This window comes from Ceratotherium simum, chromosome 28 (genome assembly GCF_057802395.1).
Source record: "Ceratotherium simum simum isolate JZ-2026a chromosome 28, ASM5780239v1, whole genome shotgun sequence".
Classification (NCBI taxonomy): domain Eukaryota; kingdom Metazoa; phylum Chordata; class Mammalia; order Perissodactyla; family Rhinocerotidae; genus Ceratotherium; species Ceratotherium simum.
The window spans coordinates 35,989,915-36,008,541 of record NC_141927.1 but is presented as its reverse complement, the minus strand read 5'-3'; the positions used below and the strand labels follow the sequence as shown (position 1 = coordinate 36,008,541).

Below are 18,627 nucleotides of genomic sequence, written 5' to 3'. Positions count from 1 at the left end.
ATGGATATAGGCATATTCATATTTTCAACTGTTCTCTATTCTATTTTGGGAACGATACATTTTTTGAAGAATGTATGTATTCCACATAAAAATTTAAACTTATTGATTTTAAGTTGTTACTAGTATCCTCTCTTCTTCTAATGCCCAAAAGATCAAAAATATGCAATTTTCTTACCTGATATTGGTCATTTACATCCTTTCTCTTTTTATTTTGAACTATTGGCTCATTTTCATCAATTACATTAATCTTTACAAAGAATCAGCTTTTGTCTTTGCTGATTTTTTTCTGCTATTTTCCTTTTCATTTATTTCTGCTCTTTATTTAATTATTTCTTTCCATTCACTGTCTTTGAGGGCAATTAGTTCTTCTTTTTGATAGAGATTATAATGGCAAAAAACACATTTGACTGTTCTCTGTCCTGTAATATGCATTTCACTGTGATTAAAAGGATTAAAGTATAGTCTTGCCTGGAGAGTAGAGATATACCTAATTTTTGTAGAACCTAAAACAGTCTGCCTTGACAATCAGATTAGGATGATGACTATCCATACCTAATAATGTTTCTCTTAAAATTAGGAATTCCCTCAGTTCAGATATATATGTCAACAATTGTTACATGAATATCATAGTCAGTGTGCAACTTTGAACAGCAAAGATGAAAAGAGAACTTGAAAAATAATTTTGGATGCTATATGAAATATTCTCTCCTTTTATATTCTATCCATCATATGGTAAGGGAAAATTTTATATACTGATAATAAAGGGGGAATATCTAATTTTATAAAATGTTGTGTCTGATTATTCCATAGTCTGATCTCTAAGTTTACTTTCCCAGATGAATTAAGATGGCCAAATGAATGAAAACTCCAAGGTTCTATCCTATTAATTGTCATTTTTTCTGAGATAATAGTATAACTATAAGCACATATGGTATCCCTTATATCAGTCCTCTTCTTATGTGGCAGTAAAATGTCATCGAGATATAAGTGCTCCTTACCAATGCTTGAAAAAAAGAGAAACCAGAATTTATGTGCTCATAGATGCTGGCGTGGGTGCAGAAAAATCACTTCTTCAGTGTAGATCAGAGAGGATAGGTAGAGATATCATGAAACCAAGTTTTATTGTTTAGTATTATAAAACAATCTACAACGAGAACCATAAAGAATATTAGGAACAAATGTTTTACTTTCAAATTAATAATTCTTAAGAGCTACAATAATCAAAATATACAATGCAAAATGATTAATCACATTGTTCTACACTCACCTTTCACTGGAGGATGACTTGCTGCTACGGCTGCTTTCTTCTGACACAGATCTATAAAATTGATAAAATTTATTTTAAAGTGGAGAAATTTTAAAATCTTGAACAATTAAGTGACTATTTGAATGAAGAATGCTCTTCAAAGAAACACAGTGATTCATTAAATGAAATGTCTCCTTCCAACAAAATAAAAGAAAACACCACCTTACTTTGTTGATTAACTCCTCTCATCCTCATTTTACATTTATTCAAGTATTTATGTCATAAGCCCACATTTGTACAGACAGGCTCCGTGATTCTTGGATATCTCTAACTCCTCAGTCAAATTAAGCCAAAACCACAAAGCAGCAGTCAAAAATTTAAGTTAATTTTTCTATATATTTTTTTCTTCCTCTTATAACACATACTCATGTCTTCACTTCCTATCAGTTCTTGGAAGGTAAAGCTAGAGGTAAATTCTTCTGTGGAAAAATACAGTAAACTATGAATAAGGGGCTCAATGATGATGTTTAAATATTTGTGTAACTGGTTACAGATAATATGGTGTTCACTTATTAATTTGGTCTACCAAAAAGTATGATATATTGGAAAACTATTATCTCCCATTTTATAGAGTTATACAGAATAATTTTAAGAATATAAAGATTAAATCACATGCGTAAGATATCATAGTTTTTACATGCAAGATTTAGGAGTTAAAACCAACTTTTCTGAGGCTAAATGTAATTTTCTCCTCATTTCATGATGCTGTCTCCCATCTCCTGACCTGATATAATGAACTACACATGTAATTTCTAGCTAATAAAATGACTTTACAAATTAGTGGTAGCAATATTTAGGAAAATAAATATTATGGAGCAGGTTCATAGATATTATCTCTAGTTGAAAGAGGTGTTCTAATAACTTTGTTTACCACTGGCCTGAAAATCAGTATCTAAAAAAAATATTTTTTGAAAGTTCCCTTGAAATGCAGTATTACCTATTCTCATGAAGCACAGGACAATATGACTATTTAGACAGAGTCCGTGGACAAAGAGCTGAATAAACCGCCACAACAGCCTTGCCCCCATTTCTCCTCCTAAAGTGATACTGGTGGTAAAATGAATAGTTTTAGTAATGAGTAAAATGAGAAAAAACATGAAAGACACCAAACTGGTTTGAAATGTATCTCTGGGCCTCTCCTCCTATTGCTTTACCTGCAGTCTTAGATTATTCCTGATGAACATGAATACTTTTATTTTCTTGAGTTACTTAATAAGAGTAAATATATATTTACCTCTCACTTTCAGTTTCCCCTCTGTAGCATTGCTCTTTTATTTTCTTCCACTTTACTAAAAAAGCAGCAGTAATGATGAGCACAGGTACAGAAATGTAGAAAATGAGTTGAAATCGGTGTTTTGGAAGAGTGGGAGATGTTTCCTCCAAGTAACTTTTAGCTAGAAGGGAAAATATCCATTTCAAATTGTGTCAGAGACTTTACTAACCAAATGAACAGGTGGAGAGGATATCATTACCAACACTACTCCCAAACACTAAACATTTCATCCATATAAATTATGAATATAATAAAATAAAAAAAACCAAATTAACGTATAAAATGGGCTGTTACTAGTGCTTTACTGATGTTTGTGAGCTTTCAACCTTCCACCACATGGTGATTTCTTTGGTCGAAGGTAATGTTCTTTCATGAAGCGAATGTTTAATACTTGCAAACATTTCTTCAATTCCTTTCTGATACAGCTGCTCCAAAGCTCAAACATATGCATCACAAAGAGTATTGGGATTGTACCTATACACCAGAATTAAATCTGGGAAGTGGACCTATGCACCGGTCATCAAGACGTGCTGAGGTGGCATCCCACATAGAATTACTGGAAGGATGTAGAACAATGTACTGGGGCTTTGGGGAGAAAAAAGGAAAAAAGGAGGAAGATTGGCAGCAGATGTTAGCTGAGGGCCAATCTTCCTTAAAAAAAGAAGAAAAGAAAAATGAAAGAGAATGACCCCTGAAGGTGATTCACAGATCATCAGGGCTTCCTCTCCCATCACAGGCCTAGGGGCTGTCTCCCTCTTGGTTTCAGAGGGTGAGGCCTTCTCCTTGGTTTCTGCTAGCCAGGCTGCCCCAGCCCAGGGCCTCAGGGATGGGGCTGCTGCAAAGAGTTGTATGCGCAAGGCCTCTACCCTGAGCCAAAGGGGTGGATTAGATGCTACCTAGGACTGTGGGGTGATGCTGTCCTCCGTGGGCCTGGAGGACAGAACATCAAGCCAAAGAGGAGTATTCTCAAAGCTTAAAATCTAATGCAATTTGCCAAGTTAAGTTTTGTATTTACTAGGATCTGTCCCCCCTTCCTTCTTTCCAATTTGTCTCTTTTGGAATGCAAACATCTATCCTACACCTGTCTCACGACTGTTTTTTAGAAGCACATAGCTCTTCTGATTTCACAGGTTCACACTTGGAGAGGAACTTTGCCTCAGGATGAATCATACTTCACGTCTCATCCATACCTGATTTAGATGACACTTAGATGAAACTTTGTGATTGGAATTGGCGCTGAAATGGGTTAAGACGTTTGGAGCTGTTGAGACGAGGTGAATGTATTTTGCATACCAGGAGGACATAAATTTGAGGTGGTCATAGGATGGAATGTTATGGATTGAATTGCATTCCCCCAAAATTCAAAGCCCTAACCCCCAATGTGATGATATTTGGAGATGAGGCCTTTGGGAGGTAATTAGGGTTAAGTGAGGTTTTAAGGGTGAGATCTGATGAAACTTATCTTCTTAAAAGAGGAGGAGGAGAGACCAGAGAGTTCTCTGTCTTCACACACACAGAGGAAAGGCCATCTGCAAGCCAGGAAGAGAGCTCTCAACAGAACCCAATTTGCCAGCAACTTGATAATGGGTTTCTAGGCTCTACAAACTGTGAGAAAACAAATTTCTACTGTTTAAGACATCCACTCTGTGGTATTTTGTTATGAAGCCCAAGCAGACTAATACAGTGTGTTTTCATGAAAGAATAGATGAGATCATTTTTTCCCCAGGGCATCCCTTGAAGGGAGAAATAGTGGTGGAACTCCTGTTAAAACTTTCCTTCCCAGCAACATTCACTACCTAATAGTCTAAAAAACTTCAGGCTACAACACAAGAGGTTTACTATTAAAAAAATCTTTAAAGGTGATATAAGAAACAATGTGATCAGTTCAACAGATGGCATACACATATTTAATAAAACCCAAAAGACATTCCTGATTTTAAATAAAATTGGAAGAGATAAATATTTTCTAAACAAGATAAACATATCAAATCAAAAGCATCAGCCTTTTCATGGTAAAATATTAGAGGTTTTCCTTGGAGTAAAGCAATAACCTCTCTCATGATTAGTTCTTTTTATTCAGAAAGGATTACCTAACACAATTATAAGATGGGGGAGGGACATTAACTGAGAAGAGGAAAGAGAGGCAAATTATTATTATTAAAAAGATATGGCAAAATTATTATTAATTGCAGTTACATCATTTAAAAAACATCAACTGCCCCAAAAATCAACGAAAAGACTTTTGAAAATAGTGATAGTCCGTCGACAAAATGTATGCACAAAAATCAGTAGGCTTCCTATATGTAAAAAGTAGCAAATTAAAAATACAATGACAGAAAGATCTTCTGATATGAATTTTCAACAAAACAATAACATTCTGAAAAGGAAAAGAGTAATTTCTGATCTATAGATCCTGCAATACCTCTACAGAGATCAAAACTACAATGAGTTATCACTTTACACCCATTAGGATGGCTACTCTGAAAAAATAAAATAAAATAACAAGTTTTGATGAGGATGTAGAGAAATCCCTTGTGCATTGCTGGTGGGAATGTAAAACGATGCATCCTCTATGGAAAACAGTATGGTGGTTCCTCAAAAAATTAAACATATAATTACCATATTATCCAGTAATTCCACATCTAGGTACATACCCAAAAGAATTGAAAGCATGGACTCAAACAGATATTTGTGCACCCATGTTCATAGCAGCATTACTCACAATAGCTAAAACTTGGAAGCAACCCAAGTGTCCATGAACACATGAATGGATAAACAAAATGTGATACATACATGCAATGGAATATTATTCAGCCTTAAGAAGGAATGAAATTTTGTCACATGCTACAAAATGGATGAACTTTAAGGACATTACATTAAGTGAAAGAATCTAGACACAAAAGGACAAATACTGTATGATGCCATTTATAGGAGATATCTGGAGTAGGCAAATTCATAGAGACAGAAAGTAGAATGGTAGTAGACAGGGATTGGTGGAAAGGGGAATGAGGAGATATTGTTTAACAGATACAGAGTTTCAGATTTGCAAGATTAAAAGAGCTCTGGAGATGGATAGTGGTTGCACAACAACGTACAACAATGTACTTAATGCCACTGAATTGTAGACTTAAAAAATAGTTAAAAAGGTAAATTTTATGTTCTGTGTATTTTACAATTAAACATATGAATGTAGATATGTGTTGTGTTATAAAAGGTCAAAAATACCAGTAGAATAGATTGTTAAGCGTGATGAAACAGCAATACACAGAAGAATTATAAATTTCCTGCAACCATAAGGTAAATAGGAAGCCTCATGAAACTGAAGAAATGCAAGTGGAATTTTTTTTTCACTATTAGCTTGTCACAGATTAAAAAGGTTGATAATAATCACGGAAAATCATTATGATGATCAGTGATTAGTGGTAATTTCTGGGGTTAGGATTACATCAAAATTATTGAAAAAAATTATAATATGAGATTAAAGCAATCTTTATAATTTTATGTATCAAGTAGACAAAAATATATGAGGATTTATATTCTAGAATATGCTAATTCAAATAGTTAACTCACACACAAACATACACACACACATATACATGTATACATTCAATTATGCATATATGTTTGTTTATGTAGTTAGAGCTATATATATATATATATATATATACTGTAAAAACAGATTATACATTATTTGAAAATATCCATGAAAAATTAACAAAAGTTGATAATTTACTGGCAATAAATAAGGCCATCATAAATTCTATAATTTGAGGTTTTTCCAGATCATATTCTGTTGTCAGTGATATTCAAAATAAATAGAATGAGGATATAAAACAAACCTGGACTCCCTGGGACCACCTTGACTCTCAAACTCTTTATGCCTCCAAAACGCATTCAGCATCACAAGGGCTTCTCCCGCATTGAGTCCAGGGCTCATCAAGGGAAGCCCAGGGCTTCCTTGACTGGGTCCAGGGCACCAGAAGGGACCATTTTGGGACAGAACGTGCAGCCAGATGGCACATCAGCCCAGGGCTTTCAGGGTAGGCCTACAGGCCCCAGATTACAGCTGATGAAGACAGAATCTATGGCAGCTGACTAAAGAAAACTAGTTGCATTGGAAGGTTTCCTCTGATCCCCAGCTCAGGTGCTGTCATCCTACTGTCATTTGGACCTAGGGTGGCCTAGGGTAACCAACCATGAAGGTTCACCTGGGACTGCCTTGGGGGTCATATGAAAAGTCTCACATACTGAGGAATCCATTACTGGGATGGGAAATTTTCTGAGCTTTGGCAACTGGTTTAGAAGGTTGGAGGAAAAGAATAAAATCCATATTGAAGCTAACGAAAACAAGGATTAAAAGTAGCATTATTTTGGTGTCAAATGAATACAGCATAGATTATCTGTAGTTGCTGTCAATGTTTTTAACTCCGACTGCTGATGTTCACAGTTGTGATTTGTGGTTCACTCAGAATGATGTGACTTAAGTGTGCAACCTAAAGGTGTTGAAATTATTAGTGCTAATAGTCCATCTTTGACTTAGTCTGGAGATTAACTCTTGTGCTTGGTGTCAAGAAAGTGCTAATTTAATTTTTTCATATTTTCAATATTGTAATCTTGTTTTATAAAAGCTCAAATAATGAAAATCAGAATGATTACAATACCGACACCAACATGACCCAGATATTACTGAACAAAACGGTTAAATGACTGTTTTTACTGACAGATGGAAGGACACATACAACTGGATTAGGGATGTAAATAACCAAAACAGAGCATATGGCACAACATGCCAAAAATAATTTATACCCAGAAATAAATCCACACATATATGGCCAATTAGTTTATGATGAAGGAGCCAAGAATATACAATGGGGAAAGGACCATCTCTTCAATAAATGGTGCTGGGAAAACTGGACAGCCACATGCAAAAGAATGAAACTGGACCACTATCCTACACCATACACAAAAATTAACTCAATATGAATTAAACACTTGAACATAAGACTTGAAATCATCAAGCTCCTAGAAGAAAACATAGGTGATAAGCTCCTTGACATTGATCTTGGTGATCAATTTTTTAATCAAACAGGAAAAGCAATGGCAACAAAAGAAAAAATAAATGAGACTACATCAAACTAAAGGGCTTCTACACAGCAAAGTAAACCATCAACAACAAAAAAAGACAACCTACTGAATGGGAGAAAATATTTGCAAACCCAGCTCCCTTCCCACCCTCCTCCTCCCCACACAACAGTAGTGGAGCTTCCGAGGCAGGTGATCCCAGATGTGGCAGAGGTGTGAGCCCTCACTGTACCCTCAGCAGTAAAATCAGTAACTGTAGCAATATCAGCAACTGTAAGGCATCAGTGACCCCCAAAGACAAAGGCAGCAATGATGAGACTACTGGTAACACCCCTAATAGAAGTGTTGGAGGGTGGAAAGTACCAACCCTCAAATATAGCCAGAGGTGCACAGGTAAGAGAAACCAAAAACTAGTGTTATAGCACCATCTACTAAAAAACAAAAGAAAGGCCTCTAATCTCTAACTAACTGAATAGTTAGAAAACAAACAAAGATATACCTAAATAAGAAAAGTGTTTCCTGTGACAAATGCACCAGCAGAGGAGTAACTCCACAAGGACCGTGAAAAGCCACAGTAACATAGCAGAAAATAACAATGCTCCAGAAACCAAACATAAAGTCATTGAAGATTGTGATCTAACTGATAAAGAATTCAAAATAGGTGTCATGAAGAAATTCGATGAGCTACAAGAAAACTCAGACACACAGTTTAATGAGATCAGGAATAAAATCAATAAACAGAAAGAATACTTTACCAAAGAGATTGAAACTAAAATAGAACCAACAGAAATTCTGGAGGTGAAGAACTCAATAAATGAGATGAATAATGTATTAAAAAGCACTGGAAATAGAGCAGACCACAAGGAATGGAGAATTAACAAGTTCAAAGATGGAAACTTAGAAATGATGCAGGTAGAAGAGGAGCGAGAAGTGAGATTTTTTTAAATGTATAAATTCTATGAGAGTTACCTAACTCCATTAGAAAGGGCAATGGAGGATAATAGGTATCCTAGAATGAGAGGAGAGAGAGAAGGAGGCAGAGAGCTTATTTAAAGAAATAATAGTTGAGAACTTCCCAAACCTTGGGAAAGGAACTGGATGTAGAAATCCATGAAGCTAATAGAACACCCAGTTATCTCAATACAAAAAGACCTTCTCCAAGATACATGATAATAAAACTGTCAAAAGTTGATGACAAAGAAAGAATATTAAAGGCAGCCAGGGGAAAAAAAAACAATAACCTACAAGGGAATTCCCATCAGGCTATCAGTAGATTTCTCAGTAGAATCTCTATAGGCCAGGAGAGAGGGGAATGATATATTCATAATATTGAAAGATAAAAACTGTCAGCCAAGAATATTCTATCCACCAAAGTTATCCTTCAGATATGAAGGAGAAATAAAGGCTTCCCAAGACAAACAAAAGCTGAGGGAGTTCATTGCCACTATACCTGCCCTACAAGAAATGTTGAAGGAGGTCTCCTACCCAAAATGAAAAGGTATACAAAGCTTTCAGCAAGGTAACAGAGAGAAAGAATCAGAAAATTGCAACTCTATATCAGAATAGGCTAATAAACACTTAATTATAACATAAAGGTTAAAGGTAAAGGAAGCATTAAAAGTAACTATAACCACTTCAGTTTGGTAATGAACTCACAACATAAAGAGGGAAAATTGGTGACAACAAAAACACAGAGGAGGAAGTGGAAAATGATGCAACCAGTATTGGCAAATGAAGAATACATGCTATCAGCAGAAAAAATAACTACCTTACCTAGGAGACCTTTTATACAAACCTCACAGTAACCACAAGATAAAAGTTCAGAACAGAGACATAAAATATAAAAAAAGAGGAAACTGAGAAAAAAATCACAAAAAAGCCACCAAACTTAAATGGCATACAGAAACACAAAGGAGAAATAAAGTAATGAAAATATTGAGAAACGAGAAAACAAAAGGTAAAATGGCAGTATTAAGTCCTTATATATTAATAATCACCCTAAATGTAAATGGAGTGATATCACCAATCAAAAGACAGAATGGCTACATGGATTAAAAAGCAAGACCCAATAATATGCTGCCTCCAGCAGATCCATCTCAGCTCCAAAGACAAACACAGGCTCAAAGTGAAGGGATGGAATATGACACTCCAAGAAAGTGGCAACCAAAAGAAAGCAGGTGCAGCCATACTTATATCATAAAATAGACTTCAAGCCAAAAAAGATACAAAGTGATTGGGGCCAGCCCGGTGGCGAAGTGGTTAAGTTCACATGCTCCACTTCAGTGGCCAGGGATTCGCAGGTTGACCTATACACCACTCATCAAGCCATGCTGTGGTGGCATCCCACATACAAAATAGAGGAAGAAGGGCACATATGTTAGCTCAGGGCCAATCTTCCTCTCAAAAAAAAAGATAACAAGTGACAAAGTTAGACATTATATAATGATAAAGGGGACATTCCATCACGAAGACATAACATTTACTAATATATATGCACCTAACATAGGAACACCAAAATATATAAAGGAACTATTAACAGACCTAAAGGGAGAAGTTGACAGCAACACAATAATAGTAGGGAACTTGAATATCCCACTTACATCAATGGATATATCATCCAGGCAGAAAGTCAACAAGGAAACAGTGGCCTTAAATGAAACATTAGACCAGATGTACTTCATATATATGTAGAGAATATTCCATCCACAATCAGCAGAATCCACATTCTTCTCAAGTGCACATGGAACATTCTCAAGGATAGATCATATGCTTGGAAATAAAACAAGTCTCAATAAATTTAAGAAGATTGAAATCATATCAAGCATCTTTTCTGACCACAAAGGTATGAAACTAGAAATCAACTACAAGAAGAAAGCTGGAAAAGCTATAAATACGTGGAGACTAAACAACATGCTACTGAACAACTACTGGATAAATGAAGAAATCAAAGGAGAAATCAAAAAATACCTGGAGACAAATGAAAATGAAAACATGATATACCAAAATCTATGGAATGCAGCAAAAGTGGTACTAAGAGGGAAGATTACAGCAATACAGGCCTACCTCAGGAAACAAGATGATAAATCTTAAATAAATCATCGAACATTACACATAGAGGAACAAGAAGCATAAGAAAAAAACAAAGCCTAAAGTCAGTAGAAGGAAGGAAAAAATAAAAATCAGAGGGACCAGCCCGGTGGTGTAGCAGTTAAGTGCTCACGCTCCGCTGTGGTGGCCCGGGGTTTGCAGGTTCAGATCCTGGGCATGGGCCGACACACTACTTGTCAAGCCATGCTGTGGCGGCATCCCATATTGTAGAGGAAGATGGGCACAGATGTTAGCCCAGAGCCAATCTTCCTCAGCAAAAAGAGGAGGATTGGCATCAGATGTTAGCTCAGGGCTGATCTTCCTCACATACACACACAAAAGCAATGAAAGAGGACAAATTACAATGGATACCACAGAAATACAAAGGATTATAAAAGAATACTATGAAAAACTATATGCCAACAAATTGGATTACCTAGAAGAAATGGATAAATTCTTAGAATCATACAACCTCTCAAAACTAAATCAAGAGGAAATAGACAATCAGAATAGACCAATCACTAGTAAGGAGATTGAAACAGTAATCAAAAACCTCCCAAAAAACAAAAGTTCAGGACTAGATGGTGTATCTGCTCAATTCTACCAAACATTCAAATAAGATTTAATACCCATCCTTCCCAAACTCTTCCAAAAATTTGAAGAGGAGGGGATTCATTTCACAAGGCCAACATTACCCTGATACCAAAACCAGACAAGAACAACACAAAAAAGAAAATTACAGGCCAATATCACTAATGAACATAGATGCAAGAATCCTCAACAAAATATTAGCAAATTGAATACAATACATTAAAAGGATCATACACCACGATCAAGAGTGACTTATTCCAGGGCTGGCCCCGTGGTTTAGCGGTTAAGTGCACGCAGTCCGCTGCTGGCGGCCCAGGTTCGGATCCCTCGCGCACACCGATGCACCGCTTCTCTGGCCATGCTGAGGCCACTTCCCACATACAGCAACTAGAAGGATGTGCAGCTATGACATACAACTATCTACTGGGGCTTTGGGGGGAAAAAATAAATAAATAAAATCTTAAAAAAAAAAAAAGAGTGACTTATTCCAGGGATGCAAGGATGGTTCATCATCTACTAATCAATCAACATGATACATTACATTAACAAAATGAAGAATAAAAATCACATGATCCTCTCAATAAATGCACAGAACACATTTGACAAGATTCACCATCGATTTATGGTAAAAACTCTGAATAAAATGGGTATAGAAGGAAACTACCTCAATGTAATAAAGACCACATATGACAAACCCACAGCTAACATCACACTCAATGGTGAAAATCTGAAAGCTATCCCTGTAGGAACAGGAAAAACACAAGGATGCCCACTTTCACCACTCTTATTCAACATAGCATTGGAAGTCCTAGCCAGAGCAATTAGGAAAGAAAAAGAAAATGTATCCAAATTGGAAAAGAAGAACTAAAACGTTCACTATTTGCAGATGACATAATTTTAAACTTAGAAAACCCTAAATAATCCACCAAAAAACTACTAGAAACAATAAACGAATACAGTAAATTTGCAGGGTACACTTCAACATACAAAAATTAGTTGTCTTTCTATACATTAATAATGAACTAGCAGAAAGAGAATTCAAGGAAACAATCCACATAACAATCACAACAAAAAGAATAAAACACCTAGGAATAAATTTAACCAAGGTGGTGAAAGATCTGTACACCGAAAACTACAAAACATTGTTAAAAGAAATCAAAGAAGATACAAAGAAATAGAAAGATATTCCATGCCCATGGACTGGAAGAATTACCATAGTTAAAATGTCCATATTACCTAAAGGAATCTACAGATTCAATGCAATCCCTATGAAAATCCACACTACATTTGTCATAGAAATAGAATAAAGAATTCTAAAATTTATATGGAACAGAAAAGACCCCAAATAGCCAAAGCAACCATGAGAACAAAGAACAAAGCTGGAGGCATCACACTCCCTGATTTCAAAATGTACTACAAAGCTATAGTAATAAAAACAGAATGGTACTGCAGAAGGACTGATACACTGATCAATGGAACAGAATTGAGAGCCCAGAAATAAACCCACACATTTATGGACAGCTAATTTTCAACAAAGGAGCCAAGAACAGACAACGGAGAGAGGAACATCTCTTCAATAAATGATGTTGGGAAAACTGGACAGCCACATGCAAAAGAATGAAAGTATACCACTGTCTTACACCACATGCAAAAATTAATTCAAAATGGATTAAAGAGTTGAATGTCAGATCCGAAACTATAAAACTCCTAGAAGAAAACATAAGCAGTATGGTCTTTGACATTGGTCTTACCAGTATCTTTCTGGATATATCTCCTCAGGCAAGGTAAACAAAAGAAAAAATAAACAAATGGGAGTACATCAAACTAAAAAGTTCCTGCATGGCAAAGGAAACCATCAACAAAACTAGAAGACAACCTACCAGTTGGGAGAAGATATTTGCAAATCATATATGTGATAAGTGATTAATATCCAAAGTATATAAAGAATCATACAACTCAACAACAAAAAACAAACAACTCGATTAAAAAATGGGCAAAGGATAAGAACAGACATTTTTCCAAAGAAGATATACAGATGATCAATAGGCACATGAAAAGACGTTCAACATCACTAATTATTAGGGAAATGCAAACTTAAACCACAATGACATATCATCTCATGCCCGTGAGAACGGCTATTATTAAAAAGGCAAGAAATAACAAACATTTGGTGAGGATGTAGAGAAAAGGGAACACTTGTACACCGTTGGTGCAAATGTAAACTGGTGCAGCCACTATGGAAAACAGTATGGAGATTCCTCAAAAAACTAAAAATAGAACTATCATATGATCCAGCTAGCCCACTTTTGGGTATTCATCCAACGATTATGAAAACAGTAATTTGAAAAGATACATGCACCCCTATCTTCACTGCAACATTACTTACAATAGCCAAGACAGAAACAACTTCATTGCCCATTGATGGATGAATGGATAAAGATGTGGCATATATATGCAATGGAATACTACCCAGTCATAAAAAAGATGAAACCTTGCCATTTGCAACAACATGGATGGACCTTGAAGGTATTATGCTAAGCAAAATAAGTCAGACTGAGAAAGACAATTATTGTATGATTTCACTCACCTGTGGAAGATAAAAAATAAATAAATGCATAGATACAGAGAACAGATTGGGGGTTACCAGAGGGGAAGTGGGGTGGGGGGAGGGTGAAAGAGGTAAAGGGGGACATTTGTATGGTCACGAGGGGAAATAAACTTTTGGTGGTGAACACAATGTAGTGTATACAGAAGTCGAAATATAATGATGCACACCGGAAATTTATATAATGTTATAAACCAATGTTACCTCAACAAAATGAAGAAGAAAATATAGTAAGATAGCCTGCAAAATTTAAATATCCAGTTAAGAGTTTTTAAAAAGAGATAAAATAAATTGTTGTATCAGATAACATATTATAAAATATTCTCAGTATAAAATATTGTTACATTTTTGCTCATATATATTATTTGTTTAATTGATTGTACTATGAACTACTATCAATTGACACTGTTAACAAGTTATATTATTGTTTTGCTTCAATAATAGCATTTATGTAATAGAAAAGTAAACAATACAGAATAATACATAATTTCAAATAAATATTTATTTTTCCACATATTTATGTGAAAATAATAATAATATATGTGTATAATTATATGTTACATGTTAAATTATTATGCTCTTTTTTTTGGTCTGATACACAGTCATACGGCTGTGCGTTAGCTCTCTAAAAAGTTGGTTACCCTAAGTATGCCTCTCCCCCAGTATACAGCTACAGGTAAGTCTGCTCAGGAATTGCATTATTTATTTTCCTCAAAAAAGAGGGCTTAAGGGTGGACAGCCCTCCTCTGCTCCCGGGTTATATTAGGTGGGCCCCAATACCTTCTGGAACCAGGGAGTATCCCCTAGCTGTTCCTAGTCTCATCCAGGCTTGCTTAATCTCAAAATACTACTTTGGAACCCCACGGGGAAGATTCTAAAGAGGACATTTCAAAAGACAAGATCAGAGTCGTTAAAATGCAAGAAAGAGAAATAAAAGATATCGCGAAAGAGTCTAGTGGCATTAATATACCACTGACTACTATTTTAAACCAGGAATATATGAAACAATCCAATTAACCGGTAAAATTATATGCACCGGAATTTCTACTTTTAAAATTGCCTAACATTGGGTATACTTTTTGTTAGCAAACAATGTCATTGTTGCTATAGAAAGAACAGCACAAACTTATACTGGCTTAGATTTTTTAAAATCTTATAAATAAAATAAAACTGTATTTGTTGACATCAGTTGCTTTGTAATGTAGCTTGGAACCTACACTTTAATTTATTCTCTTAGATATTGTCATTGATTAATAAAATTTTTAAGACACTAACCAGTTTTAATCTTGTGTCCATCATCAATACTTCCAAATTCTCCTTTCTTTGGTTGGCAGTGAGGAGGAACAAACCCGTCATTACAATGGCAATGGTTAAAATTGTTGCAAATCTGGAATAATCAGAAAATAAAACAATTTTTTATGTACAAAGATGATTTTCAAGAGAGACCAATGAATACGCTTCATTTATTTAACAGAGAATTTATCCATTCCAGATAATTTATCTTAAATAGACAAATTCAACAAATTTTTCTTTGAAATTGTCCATACTTTAGAAAGTATATCTAGCTTCTGTTGCCAAATCAATTTTTTGTTTGAATTCTTTCAACTCTCATCACAGCCAGACCCAAATACTGGCAATTACCAGTAACATGCCGCTAATTATCATTTACTTGCTAGCTTCACAGAACAGCCCAGACTAAATTAAGGGGCAAGACTAGCAAGAAAATTCTAATAACCTTTATTTACCAGTTTCTGCCTTCTCTCTGCAAAAAAAACATCATTTTAGTTATAATGTAACACATGACGCTTATAGCATATCCATCCCACATATTTACCGAACACTTTATACAACCAGAATCATCTTAAATGTTTCTACTTTATCTCTCTAATAAATAGTTCCACAAGATTTCTTAAGAAAATAAGATTGAAGCTATAAATTACAGACTATTAATGACATCAAGCAGCATGAAAATGATAAAAAATAATCATTCAAATAATTATTTTAAATCTCCAAACTGTTTATTGAATTGTTCAAAGCATGTTGCTTAAAATGAAAATTGAAATTACTTACTCCATTGTTATTGCAATGTCTAGAAGAATCGCACGCCCTAAAATCCATCCGATGTCGAACCTCTACACAGGCATAGTGGTAACAAAACTAAAACAAAGCAAAAAGAAATGAAAAATAAAGTCAGTTGAACAATCAGATTGTGTGCATGGATAATACATAAGAAAACTTCAAGAAAATTCCAGAATTCATATTACCAATAATTGGCATAAAAATCCAAAAAATAAAATAAAGTAATAATTGTGACTACATTGAAATAAAAACGAAATAAGCTATGTGCCTTCAGATTGTAAAGACGTAATCATATGTAAGAAGTTGGAAGTTCTATTTCTTACTATCTAGCACCAGAAGTCCTCTTAGAGAAATATCTGAAAAAATAATTTGATTAGTCCCTTGAGTTCAAGAATTATCTGAAGAGCATTTAAAAAATACCCAAGCCTGGGCTCCACCTGAGACCATTATATCAGAATCTCTGGGGCAGGTCCAGAGGATTATCATGAGCAGTTAGGGTTGAGAACTCTCAGGTGGCAGGTTGAGGTCTTAAAATCATCGGTATGAGCAGCAAAGGAAGAGCATTTACTATTCCATGTGAAAAAATGAGGAGAAAGAGAAAAGCAAGGATAACAGATAATTATATGAGGTAACAGAACAATGAGACTCCCAACAGTGCGATGGCTAAAAGGTCTTCTAAGAAAAGGAATGTTCAATGTGTGAATTAACGTTGTTCTAATCCATGGCATTAATTTTGTGACCTTTCCTAATTATCCAAAAATTTTAGTAAATTCAATACTTCGTGAAGGGGTTTTGTTTTGGGAGTTAGTTTTGTCTTTGGATCATAATAACAAAAGGGTATGCAGAAAGCGGCGCATTGGAACTCTGGAATAGAGATTAGAGCCGATATCATTTAGGTTTCAAGGGGGAGAGGGGCCTCAGGTCCTATTTGTATTCCATATGTTTCCATATGACCCAGATGTATCTGTCAGATGTGACAGATACTCTGGTTATTTTCATGTGCTATTATCAAAATGTATTAAATAGAAAGAAATTTGAATTTAGCAAGCACATCTCAAGACTTTCTCTCAAAAAATTTATGTTAATTGAACTTTCTATAGTATCTCTTGGAATAGTTTCTAGGATTTATTACTATGTTAAATGGTTATTAGATAAATTATTAATTTATAAAATGGAACATTCTAGTGACATTCTATAATTATATTATGCTATATTATTAATTGTTAATACTGTTTTCTTATTATATGCAACATAAATAACTATAATATGCATTATATTATAGAATACAATATTATAATAATAATATTCGATTTAAACAAAATATTCATCTACCAATCAGAAAAAAATCAGAGTCCATTATAAAAAGTTAAAATCAGTTAAAATTATAAAAGTTAAAATTTATTTTTTTCTACTGAAACTATAAGTACAATTGAAGAAATGTTACAAAAACAGTCCATAGGAGGAAAAATGCTTGATCACAAAATACCTTACTCAACCAAAACTAGCATTCATACAAAATCTTCAAATGTTTGCTAAAAAATTAGTCCCTATAGTGTATGCAAAATCACTTGATTACATATTGCAGAACATCAAAAATGATCTGTATAAAAACTATTTAAAATTATTGTTGCTGTTAAAAAGAGGAGTGGAGATTATTAATAACAAATATTGCTGGTATATTGCTAATACACCTATTAAAGAAAAATTGTCCACAACTTGTAGATAGAGAAAATGGAGAACCACATATCTTTTCAATGTCATATTTGAACATTCATTAAGAGACCCATCTGAGGCCAACCTAAATATTATTTAGTTATCTAAGGGAATGTACTTTGTTTAACTTGGTAATCACTATTAATAAGAACCTATATTTGGTGAAGTTATATGTTAACATGTAGATTTTGTCAGGCAGATTTTGTCCAGTTGAAAAACGATAACCCCCAAATTATGGTTTTATTGTTCTATAGGACATTAGCAGGTTTTACATCAAATCCAGTGATTGTATTTCAATATTCTTTTTCCTAATACCTCCAAATATACAGTTTTTCAAACACTCTGTGAACTATTTAACAACTATTAATGAGTTAAATAAGTGTTTGACAGGTGCTCAGTTTATATTTGTAAAAGAGTCATGTTTTTAACATTTTTGACAGTTTTCAAGGCCTCATTGAGATGCCCAAGTGGACTCATTTAACAGAGTCAGATACATTTCCTTGCCCAACAAATGTTCTTCTTGAACTGTTTAAGTATACATATACCTTTTCTTGTACCTACATGGCTTTTGGGGTGATTTCCAAGTGGCAGCAGAAATTTAATTTAGCTGATTCTCTATTTCTCTGGATTTTTTCTTCTCATTTTGTTTTTTTTGTTGTATTGTTTCTGTTTCTGATTCTCGACCATGTCAGTTAGTCTGCTCGTAATCTGTATGTATTTGTGCGTGTGCATATATACATACACACACACATCTATACATACAATATTGCTTCATATTTTATGTATTACAGGATGGCTATACTTTTGGGTTGTGTTAATGAACTTGTTCATTTTTGCCACTTTAAAAAGGTAAAAGAAAACGAGCATGACTGTAAGGGATTATATTATGTG

At 34.6% G+C, this 18,627-nt stretch overlaps 1 protein-coding gene across 7 annotated transcripts in view; it reads right to left on the bottom strand.

The window, feature by feature from the left end:
- The window catches only part of LOC106800303 (disintegrin and metalloproteinase domain-containing protein 5-like), a 184,608-nt gene that overhangs the window by 16,328 nt on the left and 149,653 nt on the right, over positions 1-18,627 (bottom strand). For all 7 annotated transcript variants that reach the window (XM_087418545.1, XM_087418543.1, XM_087418542.1 and 4 more), the window contains 4 exons: positions 16,015-16,101; positions 15,220-15,331; positions 2,541-2,700; positions 1,268-1,318 (listed from right to left, as the gene is read on the bottom strand). In XM_087418545.1, coding sequence (XP_087274671.1) covers positions 1,268-1,318; positions 2,541-2,700; positions 15,220-15,331; positions 16,015-16,101 — 410 coding nt within the window. The remainder of the gene's footprint in view (positions 1-1,267; positions 1,319-2,540; positions 2,701-15,219; positions 15,332-16,014; positions 16,102-18,627) is intronic.